This window comes from Lutzomyia longipalpis, chromosome 2 (assembly GCF_024334085.1).
Source record: "Lutzomyia longipalpis isolate SR_M1_2022 chromosome 2, ASM2433408v1".
NCBI classification, from domain to species: Eukaryota; Metazoa; Arthropoda; class Insecta; order Diptera; family Psychodidae; genus Lutzomyia; species Lutzomyia longipalpis.
In genome coordinates this window covers 4,746,810-4,760,144 of record NC_074708.1, presented here as the reverse complement: position 1 = coordinate 4,760,144, position 13,335 = coordinate 4,746,810, and the positions used below count along the sequence as shown (strand labels likewise).

Here is a 13,335-nt window from a genome sequence, read left to right as displayed (position 1 = left end):
CTTCACAGGTTGCTTCTTTTAATCAATTTAAATACTTTCAGGCCGGATAGGATAGAAGTTTCCTTGAGCTTTAGAGAATTTTTTTGAGGAATGTGGAAATTTTTGGAGACTTTTTAAGGCGAATTTTTGTTTATTTTTTACTTTATTTTATTTATAAATTCAATCTTCTTTACGGCTTATCCCTCTTCTACAAATTTAAGATTAAAGTCTAAAATATTAGAAAGACCAAAAGGATCTCCAGCATATATTGATATAATAAAACTATGTAATAAAAAATGATAAAAAGGTTAAAGATTTTGGTTAAATTTTTAGTAAATTAAAAAATAAAAATGAATAAAAAAGACTAATTAGAAAAGTAGTAAATAAGATCTTTAAAATTGAATTCTAAAATAAAAATATCTCTAAATATTCGGAAAATTTTGAAATCTTGATCTTTTTAAATATTTTTTAAAATATTGGGCTTGATTCAGCGACCAAGAAACCCTTGAAATCTTTGAATTTTGTACTGAAATTTCAAGATTTCAAGCGAATTTCAAGGGTTTCTTGGTCGCTGAATAAGGCCCATTAATGAGTAATTTCTAATTATCCTTTTTTTTCCAAAAGAGAGAATGATTTTTAAGTCTGTCCGTTTGTTTGACTATCTGTTTGTCTGTGAATTCACTGTTTTTTTCATTAAATTAGAATATTTCGCCTATTAACTAAATAGTTAGATATCAGATATTTTTCTAAAGAATATGATGAAGTACTTTATCTATTCACCAAGTCTTTATAGAAGTTATTTTTTATCTAATTTACCATAAAATATTTTCAAATCCTAACTGAAAGCAGGTCAAAGAATTCCAAAATTCCATTTTCAATTTATTTATTCTACAAAATGCCTCTGAAAGCAAGAAGTTAATCGCCCGATTAACAGTATGGTACGGTATGGATATACACGCCTTTTTGTGTTCGTTTGTTGACAGTATTTTATCTCTGTTAGTTTAATAGTATATAAATGTCTGGTTGTATTTGAAAATCTGGGCTGAACTGGAAGAAAATTTTCTTATTTTTTGGGATATTTTATTAAAAATTAAATTATGCTCAAAAGCTTTTTTTATAGGAATTCATTTAAAAGAAATCTCTATTGAGGATAAAAAAAATCTTTTATTTCTTTTAAATATTCCTAAAGAATTCTGAGAGTGTAGGAATAAAGATTAACTATGCTATGTATCTGTACTTTATGTATGTGTTTGAGAGCATAGAGTCGCGCGTTTCTTGGCCATCGCTAAAGCAGGTTTTACGGCTCCAATTGAGTCGGGTTGGGTTCAGTCTTGTGTCTTCATTCAGTCAAGTGAGGAGTTTCTTACAAAAAAGAAAAAGTCCCCCCAATAGGTACTGAATTCTGACCACAAGAACCACATTTAGAGAAACTTAAGAAGAAAAAATCAAAGAAATAATTTTTGGTGAAGTTTCAACTTTTGCGTGGTGCAAAAAGTGAAATAATTTTCATGCAAATGTGACAAAAGAAAAAATTCGAAAAATTAAAAAAATATAGAACGCAAAGGAATTTTTTTTGAAGAGAGCTGTGTGGAAATAGAAAATATTTTGAATTTATTTTAAATATTGTGACACATCCGGAGAAGTTTTTTTTTCTCTCCTCCACAAAAGCTCTCCCACTCACAGCACGGTGTGTGTTCAATTAATTCATCCATTTCCTCTTACCTGAGACGTGACAATTGCTTCTTTGGATGGTGAACATAGCGCAGTGATTCCCATTTTTGGGGCGTCTTGGTGTGTTGAGACCATCCGGTGGTGGAAGAAGATGCAAAGGATTCGCAGGCTCATGGTTTATCTGTGGAGGAAGAAAATCAATTAATTCGCACGCATCAGAAGGAAGCCGAATTTGCTGAAGAAGAAAAAAATACGCGCGTGAAACTTGGAGGGATTTTTCGTCTCTATTTATAAAGACAAAATTCAGTGTGTGTTGCTGCCGATTAAAATCATCAACTGCTGCTGGCTGTTGAAGGTGAGTGATAAAAATAGAAAATTTTCTCTTCAAAAAACCGCCTCTCGCGCGTTGTTTTTGTTGTTTCTTGGGGATGTCGAAGACCCATTACACTCCGGTGAATGCATAAAAGAAAGATGAAAAAAGATCCCACTTTACTGCTGGCTGGAAAACATTCAAGAAGTAAGAGAGAGAGAGAGAGAGAGAGACATGTTGGGAAGAAGAAGTAAAAAAAAAACTCATCAAGAAAAAATAGAATTGAGAGAAAGAAGTTCCATAAAAAAAAGAAGATTTCAAAAAAAGAAACCAAAAAAGAGAAGAAAAATACGAAGAGAAGAATCGTGGAGAAAACGAAGAGATTGTGTGTGTATAGAAGATGGATGGAAGAAGGAGGTTGGAAAAGAAATAAAATGCAACAAGAATTCCTCCTTCCATACCTTCCTGTGTCCTCCATCTGGTACACCAACACCCAACCAGAAGTCATTTGGAGTTTATTCAGAGGCACACGATCACGGGGCTATGCAGCATCTGGTTGTAATATTAAATCCTTTGACATTGTTGCTAATTGACGCACTGCCAATCGCATTTTAGCTCCCAAAAAAACACCCCATCTTAAGATTAATCCACACAAAAAAAAAAAACACAACACTTTATCTCACGGAAAATAATCACAAAATACGTTCATTAATTACTCCACACCTTCTTTAAAAGAAAAAAAAAGAAGATAAGATAGCGCACAACGTGGCGATAAGAAAAGATTTACGTGAGATAAAAACGTTAAATGTTCTCGAAAATTTTAAAGAACAAAAAAATCCGCCCTTGAGAGCAAAATCATTGAATTATCAGCTAATTAACTTCACAGCAATGCAACATGGAGAGCATGATGTTTAATCCATTTATTTTATATAAGCAAATCAAGATGGATAAATTCTCGGAAAATTAGATGATCATGATTACTAAAAATTACTGAGAAATAATAAAGTGAAATCTTACTTGCAAAATGAATAGTTTTATCGTCAATTAATTGAGAAAAATTAATTATTTGCAAGATGAAAAAAGAATAAATTTTACACAAGAAAAAATTCAATTTATAAAATGCATTTTCACCTCACGGAAATTATCTTTGCAATGCCATTAAAAAGAAATAAGGGAGATTTAATTCAGTTTTAAAGATAAAATCGTATCGTACCGCCATGAGGGGTGAATAGGGTTGATTTTTGGGTTAATACTCAACTCATCTTGCATTGAAACTCTAAAAATCCTTTGAACGAGTAGAATCCAATTAAAACGTATTTCACAAAAATCAGCCAATTAGAGAACTCTTTTTTAAAACATAATTTCTTATTTTTATTCATTTCTCATTTCAATTGCGATTTGTAGATACTTACTAAAGAGAAAAGCCAGTAAAAGTGGTTAAGAAAAATTAAAAGCAAACACCTCTTCGCCATTCAGCAATGCTTTAAATTTACTTACATCTTCAGGCATTAAAAATAATTCTTAAAAATAAAGTAATGCTACATAATCTTTAAAAAAAACCCAGATAATTGAAATCTCATTTTTCATTGCTCTAAAATGAAAGAAAATTCAAAAAAAGAAGTTCTTAAAAATATAATTTTTTGCTGTTAAAAGCATTCATGACTTTTTACAGCTTTTAACAAGAAATCAATCCTCAATCACATAAAAATTTGCTTTGAGAAAAATCTTTAGAGTTTATCAGTACATGATTGAATGTTGTACGTTTGGCGAACGAAAGGTTAATATGTCAAATTATTCTTAGATCTTTGATGAAAAAGGAGCAGTCTTTCCGATAGCGTCAGCCGTAGATAGTGGGTCAACCCAAACGCATCCGTTCAATTTTAGGGGCCAAAGCTTTCAACGCTACTGTGCGTCTTCCTCAGTGGCTGGAATATTTATTAACATTTTCATTTTTACATTTTTAAATATTTCTTTAAAATTTATCTTTGCTTACTCAATTTTGTCTTTGTTACAGTTCCATGCGATTTTTTGTGTAGGGGGAATCTATTTAAGAAAAGAACAGAAACTACTGATTAACAATCTCAACAATGATAGCAATTTTCCTAAATTTTACCTCTATTTTCAATGATTTTCTTTGGTTTTTCTTGGCTTGGATCCTCGCATTAGTTTCTTAAATAATTATTCTAAATTTATAAGAAAATAGAAAAATAAACTTACAGGCAATATTTCTTTAAAAGAATTTGTTCCAAAAATTACCCCTTTGGCTCTTCTTGCCCTATATGACGCTACAATCAGAATCTAAGGAATTCCTAAAATGTGCTACATTGTAACAATTTATTACCTACGTCAAAAAATTTCTCTGTAGTAGTTGCGATAAAAAATTCTTTCTATTCATACCTCCAAGGCAGAGGAAGTAAGAGAAATTCCAATTAATCCATTTCGAAAGAATTTGTCAAAGAGAATTTTTTTTGGGAAGTTCCTCTACATCCAAATTAGTAGCTGCAGCTATTATAGCTGATTATATTCACAATAAATTTTCATAATTTCCGCCGGTGATCATTGTGATTCATTCAACTCTTTTTAATAAACTCCCGCCGTCATCGATCTTTCTTCTAAAACAATCATGAGGTATTGTCTTCGGTACTCCAACTCCTCCTGCCGCTAAAGAGCCAGGATGGTTCATGTCAAAATTTCACTTCAAACGAAAAATGAGCAATTTGTGTAGCAACTTCAATCTCTTTTTTCTTGGATGCTGTAAACACCTCTCTGTGTGATGTTGGGGGGAATGGAAGTTCATCTTTCAGCACTCGCGAAAATTCTATAGACTACACAAGAGCGATATGTGGCCCCATTTGTATGGGCAAAAATGAGCACGCGAATTTCGGGTTGCCCGTAAATCTCGTTGCGAAGGAATGAATACGGGGCGCGAATAGATGCCTCAAAGAAAAAATTCAAGCGCCATAAATTGCGCATTTTTCACCATCGTCCATCTTCTGCGGGTGCTGGTCAGAACTGTGTGGAAATTACTCGAAGAAAAAAATACCGCCACAGCCACCTGGTGGTTTGTGTTTACGCAGAACGGATGAGGTTGAACAGAAGAGGATTGGCGATCGTGAGGGAAATTTGTAGAGATCGTGAAGATGAAAACCGTTTGTTTTTCTTCTGTGTCATTCGCGGGAAATGGAGTCCATTTAAACTTCATCGTACAGAGAACATCTGCGTGTGTCCCAGCCACGAGAGAGTGCCCAAGTAGATAAATAAATTTCTCAGGGGAATTTATAATGAATTTCCTCTTCAACGGAAAACGCCTCCGCGCACGCACGACGACATCTTGCTATCAGGTGTCTTCATATGTTGTGCCTTTTGTTGCGCTGAAGGTATAACGAAAAGAAATTTCCCCGGGATGACACCTTCTGCATACATTTCCGCGTGTAGGAGGCACGCAACAATCAAAACCATTTGAACGATCAAATTGCTTATTCCGCATGACGATGACAGGATGATGATTGTTGATGTCGGAAGTGATCATAAAAATTAAATTATTAATTGTTTATTCCTCCTCTTTCTTCGCGCCCTTTTAGTATATTTTCCATCACAATGCCGTCAACGTGGAGGATCAGCATGAATTTGCGGTATCCGCTCTTCCTAGTTCTAGTATGCCACATCCTGTCCGCCCGGGGTACAACGGGGCCATGTGAGAAGGGATCGTGGTGGAATTCAGCGGAAGATCGTTGCATAAAATGCACACAGTGCATTGAAGCTACATTGCGAACCTGCCAGCCGCATACAGACACAATTTGTGGGACTTTCCAGGATCTAGGACTTGATTCACATGTCCTCTCCCGGATAGATCGGCGCAATGAGGGCTCTCAAGATGTAAGATCTTCTTCTAAAAAATTTAAAAACTAAATTTGAATTTAAATTAAAATTCCTTTGGTAGAATCCTCCTGGGATGGGATCGGGTGACGATCGTGAGGAATGGAATTGGCAGGCAACATTTCTTGCCATGGCTGCTGTTGCTTGCCTTCTGTTCTTCTTTGCAGCTGCAATAATTACCCTCCAACATGCGAGGCAGTGGCGAATGGAGAGGAAATTTGATGCCGGTGAGTGCATTTATCACCAAATCTGTCACCACATTGCAGCGGATGCCTCCGCCCAGGAAGTATTCAGAGCAGCTCTCTCTCTGGCACTACACACAGGAAAATTCCGCCCGCAATTTCTTCGCTCCATTTGCTAAATTTACTCCACCAAACACCCAATGCTGGTTGAATTTATAGTAGTAAAATGTATTTTTGTATATGCCATGAAAATCGCGCGCGTTTCATGAGAAAATCTCCCAACTGGATGTCCGGAAATTGATTTTGGGTGCTGTGTTGAAAAATTTTCGCGTTTTGGCTGCACTTTTGCCCGTGCAATTCCGCTTGCGTACATAGCCCCGTGCTGAGTGGATATAATATTTATTTATTCTAAATGTACATAAACTTATGTTCAACGTCTCGCGATCGACAAGTGATGTACTCCTGGCGCCCATTAATACCCTGCCCCGCAAGGAATGTTGATGAAGATTTTTTTATGATTGGGAATTATTGCTAAAAATTAATGAAAAAATATTTCTTCAATTTAAAATTTTTTTCTTTAAATTTTATGATTATTTCTTTATTTTTCTTCATTTAAAAAATTCTTTATATTTTTAAAAGTTTCTTTAATTAAGAGAATTTCGTTCATTCGTTTTTTTCTAATTTTGAAAAGGTTTTTTTATAAGTTTTCTGTGATATAAAAAATTTTTATTCCTAAAGTATTTCCTCAAGATTCTCGATTTCTTCTTTAGAAAGTTTGTTTAGATTAATTAATCATTTAAATTTTATTTTATTCTTTTTTATCCAAATTTTATAAATTGTCAAAAGTATTTTTTGACATTTTATGGTCCATTCAAAAATTCAGAGATTTTCTTTTTTCTGTTCAGAATTTCTTTTATCTTCTAAAAATTTTAAGATTTTCTTTTAATAATATTTTCAATACTAAAAAAATTCTTTAATAGTTTATTCGTCATAAATAAAAATCAGTTAAAAAAAAACTTCTCAAGTCCTTGAAGTTTTTCCTCGTATTTTCTTTTTTTTTTAAATTTTGCAACAGTTTCATTGAGCCACCGTGTATTTTGGAAAATATATTGAGAGACGTGAGAGACAGAGTGCAATAAAACAGAGATCGCTGAACGAATAATCGGAAAATCATTTTGACACTGAAAATTTCCATTTTCTCCGCTGCTTTTACTCTCTCTTCATTTTCCACCATTAATTTCCCACATTTGTTGTTTTTCTTCATCACCCCACAGACATGGAGGAGATGTCAGCACGACTAATGGCCAAATTGGCACAAGTACAAAGTATCGACAACAGAACGATCTTCATTGAAGAACCGAGACTGCAAGGCACTGGAAAACCCCTCGAAGTCCACTGTGTCTACCTCGAGCAACTTCTTGGTGAGATTTTCCTCAATTTTCTTGAATTTTTGAAATTCTTTTTAAGCATCTTTGTGGCTTTTTCTTTGCAGCTGGAAAGAACTTCAAGAAGTACCCTGGCAAGGGAAATGTCTACATTGAAGAGAATACATCGAAATAGCCCCATTTCAGGGGGTCACATCATTAATTAACGGTCTCTCAGTGAGGGACGAAAAAAAAAAAGATTTTTTTGTACATTCTGTAAATATTTTTACACATTTCAATAAATAAAAGAAAGAAAGAAAAAAAAACTCGCGCGAGTCTTAATTTTATTCAATCATAATTTTTTGTAACAATAGTCGGGGAGCATTCTTTATGATTTCCGACGCGCACAGCATCGAGAGTTGCGTCCGAAAAAGGTAAGAATTCAAATTTCATAAATAAAGTGCTAGAACACTACCTGAATGGCTAATGAGGGAACTCTCTGTGGCTCCCGCACATGAATTGTAGTTAATATTGCGAAGACGAATTGAGGATTTTAACTTAAATATTGACATTCCAGTTCATGAAAAGGTAATTCTGAATTTCTCTGCGTCCCACCTCCAAATCATTGAACTACAATTTACAGCAATATTTTCTCTCTCTTTCCCTTCTCGATTTATGAATGAAATAACTCTGCAATTGGCGTGTGTTGTGCCTTCTAATTTCTAATGATGACGACATTTTTTGGCGCGGAATCACAAAAGAAACCCACCGCTGCCACCAATTGTGATGCCAAGAAATTTTCTTTAATGAACATTTCGCCAAAAAAACAAAACAATTCTGCAGAATTCCTCCCAAAATTCTCAAGTATTTAATTTTATACTATTTCAAGAGCAACCACCAAGTACTTCCCAATATCACGGCGCTATTCTTGGTACAAATTGAATTTCAATATTTACAGATTTGTTGTGAGTTCGTGCTTCATTTGTGATGACTCTGTGACGCCGAATGACGCCAAATGGACGGAAATACAATTTTTTTTGGCAATTCATTGCGGAATTGTTAGTAAAATTTCGCACAAAATTGTTTACAAGCTTTATGATAATTTTGGATGTTTTCCACACGAAAGAGGAAAACATTTAGAGAGAAAACTAACTTTGAGATGGCAAAAAAATAATTTTTAATGTGCCAATAAAATGTTTAGAAATGTAGAGATTTTCCGACAACTTTCTTCCATCAATCAGGAGTGATTAAAAAAATATTTTTCCTTGTATAATTTCACAGAAAACATCGAGAGTTTGTTGTTGAGATCAATTGTAAACTATACCAAGGAAATTTTTTTTTTGTAATTTCTTATCTAATTTTTGACACTTTTGCGACGAATTTTACTTTAAATAAACGAATAATTGACTCGGAGGAAAATTCTAATGATTTTCCACCAATTTACAGGAATGTGGAGAACATTCCGCCCCATAATTGCTTGAGAATATTTTCTTCTACTCCTGAGAAATTCCTGAAATTCTCCAGCTGTTCACCTTTGTTAATAGATTTGGTATTAATTAGATTCCTGTATATGTGGTAAAATTCTAGAATTCGAAAAAATATTATTTTCTTTCAATCATTGATTCAGAGCTAAGAAATTCTGGAATATTTTTTTGTGCATTCAGCAATGAAATTGAACGAAAAAAATTCCTAAAAAGTTATTTAAATGATATGATTTTATTCTTTCCAAATTTATTAGACAGAATTTAGAATTTTTAGCCTTAAAAATTTATTTTCTTTTTCGTCTAAAATAGAAATAAAATTATTAGGAAATCATAAACCTTCTAAAACAGCCCCACATGACGGTATAGGCAATCATTAATATTTCTTTCTCAAATCTCTCAGTTTCTTCTTGAATCTTTTTCTTCTTTTTAGTGACGGAAGGCAGAGCTAAAAGCAGACAAGAAGAGGAGTTTCCGTGAAAATCTGCATAGCACATAAATTTTTATGCTTCCCAGAACATCCCCCATGTAGCAACATATCGTCCTATCGACTTCGCATAATGTGTGTACCTTCAAAACGACTCACGTACCAAATCAAAATTCCATATTCGTCTCAATATATATATTGTTTCGCCAATATGCAATTTGTGATCTCATCTTGGTGCTGTATTATTGAAGAAGAACCCAAAAAAGAGTTTCACACAAGAGGGAGGAAAAGGCATTGTCCTGGGGTTTTTTTTTTTATTCACAGATTCTTGTATATTGGTGAAAATTCTTCTATTGCATATTTTTTTTATTGACTGTGAAGCACCCAAAATCATCAAATTTTCACAATCATTTCACATTTTCCACTCACGTGAGGGGATTCGTATGATTTACATCGATCAAGGGCTGAATGGGAATTTTATTCCACGCAGAAAAATGCTTTTCTTAAAAAAAAAATAAAGAGGAAGTGAGGCAGGAAATAACCCAAGTCACCCCGCATATGGAACTCACCCCATTTTGGGTGTAGAGAGATGATGTTGACACGAACTCTCTCTCAAGTTTTCGCGCGCGCAGAATATTTAATCAGACAAATTGGTGCAAATTTGCTTTGGCGACACTCATAATAAACTTTTTATTCGCATGAAAACCCCCCCATGGAGGAAATTAGAAAGAAAAACAGTGTTTTTCCCAAAAGCAATCACCGTTTAAATACAACCACAACCCCCCCTTCGACGCAGATGGAAAACCCCCAGTGTGGTTTACGCGCGTTACAAGGGGGTGCGATTTCAATAGAGAGAGAAGGCACTTGAAAGTAAACAAACAAGAGAATAAAATCCTCCCCAACCCCCCTCGGTGCGGTATTTCATTGTTCCCCAAATCATACACGCACTTCCCACAAACACCCCCCTTTACCCCCGTAGAAGGAGACCCCTTTATCATTCGCGAGAGAACACAAGATTGCTATCAGCTAAATTAGAATATTTTGTCGCTTTGTGGCTTTTCCTGGGATCTCATTGAGATTTCTCGCGATAGAACTTTCCCCGAGACAATCCCCACCAAGGGGCTCATCGGATGACTCCCATTGCGGAAGGATGATGGATAAATTTGACACAATATGGGGGTTTCCGTGGATGTCAGAAGCAGGTGCCACCCCCCACGAGAACTACTCGTTAATTTGTCTGCGGCTTTCCCACATGAGTGGCAATTTTCCAAAATGGCTGTATTAATTTTTAAGAGGAAATTAGCGACAGGATGACCTTTACAGCGACCCCCTCAACCCAAAGCTTTCCTCCCCTTGTTTTGCGTTATGAGAAAATTAAAGGAAATAGAACTTATGGGGGTTGCATCGACATGTGAACGGGGTGAATTAAGTGCCAAAGGTTTATTTTCCTTTCAAAAAATATATATGATGTTCGTGATTTGATTTTAAATGGCATGTTGTGTCGGCATTTAGCGAAGGTATAGAAGGAAATTAAAAAGACATTTTGTTGCAGAAAAGGTAAGTTTTCGGGGTAGGTTTCTTCTCTCCTTCATTCTTAAAAGAACGTGAAGATAATAAAGAAAACTTGAGAAAAAACTGTAGTGAGAAGTTTTCAATTTAAGCACAAACAAGAAGACTTTATCCTTAATAATAATTTTTAGATAATTTCGTAGTAAATATTTGGAATTAAACTTCTCCTCCATTTTGGTTTAAACTATAACTTTGATGGCGTCCCTGCAGAGGCGCCACTGTACGTAAAAAAGACTTCTGCTAACAAATTCATTAACATGAGCGCTTCAAAAGACGCAAAACCACCAAGGAGAGAAAATTAAGACGGCACAAAAAAAACCTCCTCAATCGATGCAAAACTTGTTGATTATCATCATAGAGTAAACTTTATGCATAAAGAACAGCCTCATTCCCCCATTGCATGCTTCAGCAACCGCGAAGCACTTTCCATATCCGTTTAGGTGAGGGGTTGCCTTGTTAAATTGAAATGCCATCTTCAATTTTAATCAGTGACATTTTCCCGCCCCCCCCCCGCATCTTCAGCGACGCTATATTAATTTATACATCACACACAAATACATACTCCACATAAATTCCAATAAAATGTAAAGTGTGTGCGTGGAGAAAAATGAATATTTGGCGGCGGAAGACATTAAAAACATTTTCTTTTTGGGGAGAGAGGTGAATGTTGTGTCTGTTTTGGGGATGAAGTATAAGGGCAAATCGGCAAACCCTAGCGCTCTGCAAAATGATTCAGCATAATGTGTGATTCTCAATCATAATGTGATCTTAATGTACACACGTAGATGAACGTATAAATAAATATATTTATGTTCTATCTACAATCTCGGTACATAGGTGAGGGTTTTTATGAAAAACATAATAAATGGCATTAAAGTTTAACGAAGAATTTTCTGATTTTCACATTAATCTTTATGGTACTTTCCCCTAATAGAAAAAAATCGGAACTTTTAGGAAGAATTCATTCATGAAAAATAATTTTCCCAAACATTACCTCAGTGGTCAATTTCCTCTCAGTGGTGGTGGATGGCGGGAAAAATAGCAACCCTCCTCAGCAGTATAAATGCATAATCTAAAGGAATATCAATTTGATCCATTTCACCACACACAAGAGCTAAGCCCCACAGGAGGGTGGTGAAGGTACGGAAAAGGAACGGAATCAAATACATTAAATAGCAACAATGGAATAAAATGCCAGATGATTTATTATGTGGCGTTTGGTGACCATTTCTCTTCAATTTTCCCTTTTCTTGTGGCCGTTTTTTCTTGCAGGGGGTGACTTTTTATCTCTCCCCAGCACGGTGGGTACTGAAAGTTAAACACCATCACACAACAAGTCTCAGAGGAAGAAGGAAAAAAAAAGAAGATATCACATATAAATGCAAATAGCTATTTTTATGACAATGTTGATAAATCAATTTATTCTCCGTGTCTCTCGGTGTCTTCTATGTGGATTCCCCGGGGGTGAGATATTTTCATATTCTTCCCCCGAAAAAGTAGCATGAAGAAGAAAACGCCAGAGCATTATCCAGTTCCATTTTTTTTGCACAGAGAAAAATGATTTATGTTATTTTTATACGGCGTGACACAATAAATCAGAATTAAAACAATTAGAACGATAAAATGCACAATTTAAACTTAATATTCCTTTTTGGTTCTTTTACACTTCTAACCATTTTCATGTAGATTTCCGGAATTTGGTGAAGCATTTTTTTGTTGCCAACAGACGTTCCAAGTAAATTGCGCAAAAGGCAGTAGAGGGTGGTTTGGGATGGAAAAAAACAAGCTAAAATGCTTTTTAAACGACACCACACGAGGGTTGAATTTAAAGTATTATAAATCCCTCCATTTGACCATGTTGAGGATTAAAATGTAATTAAAAAAAATTCCACATACGAAGGGGGATACAAATTTTCCTTCATTGAGGCGCCAAACTTCCCAAAAAGTTTTCACCCGATAAGTTTATCTCAATTTTGCGGGGAGGATGTGAAGAACTTAATAAGAAGGGGGTGGAAATGTGTGTGACGTTGATGTGGCGGTGATTTAAGATCAAAGTTTTCCAACACTTGGCAAAGAGTGATTACCTGAAACATACATATCACGTGAATGCCACCCCTTTTGTGACTTTAAGGCTGTGAAATATAGAAATACACACCTTGCTGTTTTTGTCTAAGAAATGGGGATAAATCTTATGTATACAGTGGTGCTCCGCATTATAACATTGAGCAAGTTTTAGACGATATTGAGACTTTGCCATCAGCTGAAAGATTTTCTCTTCAATATCATAAAAAACGCCTGATGCTTATCTGAAAATCAATTTTTCCAATATGTTGGGAAAGTCTTAATCAAAGTTAAATAGTAAAAGATTTTCTGCGGAGCAATACTGTTAATTTTGGAAAGTTTAAAGAAAATTATAAATTAGGAAAATTTTCCTTTCAATTTCGTTGAATAAATGAGCCTTTTTATCATTAAAAAA

General features: G+C 34.8%; 2 protein-coding genes across 2 annotated transcripts in view; one reads left to right on the top strand and one right to left on the bottom strand.

The window, feature by feature from the left end:
* The window catches only part of LOC129788711 (mucin-5AC), a 1,053,002-nt gene that overhangs the window by 725,169 nt on the left and 314,498 nt on the right, over positions 1-13,335 (bottom strand). The gene's annotated exons all lie outside the window — the stretch shown is intronic.
* LOC129788788 (tumor necrosis factor receptor superfamily member wengen) lies at positions 1,288-7,708 on the top strand. Its single transcript, XM_055825124.1, has 5 exons — positions 1,288-2,005; positions 5,542-5,836; positions 5,901-6,063; positions 7,293-7,439; positions 7,511-7,708. The coding sequence occupies exons 2-5, from the start codon at positions 5,558-5,560 to the stop codon at positions 7,576-7,578; spliced, it is 657 nt and encodes a 218-aa protein (XP_055681099.1). The 5' UTR covers positions 1,288-2,005; positions 5,542-5,557; the 3' UTR covers positions 7,579-7,708.

Excerpts from the sequence above, each read along its gene's own strand:
- LOC129788788 (XM_055825124.1), top strand. The coding sequence starts at position 5,558 with ATGCCGTCAACGTGGAGGATCAGCATGAATTTGCGGTATCCGCTCTTC. Across the intron at positions 6,064-7,292 it reads GGAGAGGAAATTTGATGCCG|ACATGGAGGAGATGTCAGCA; the intron begins GTGAGTGCATTT and ends ATCACCCCACAG. Across the intron at positions 7,440-7,510 it reads CTACCTCGAGCAACTTCTTG|CTGGAAAGAACTTCAAGAAG; the intron begins GTGAGATTTTCC and ends TTTTCTTTGCAG.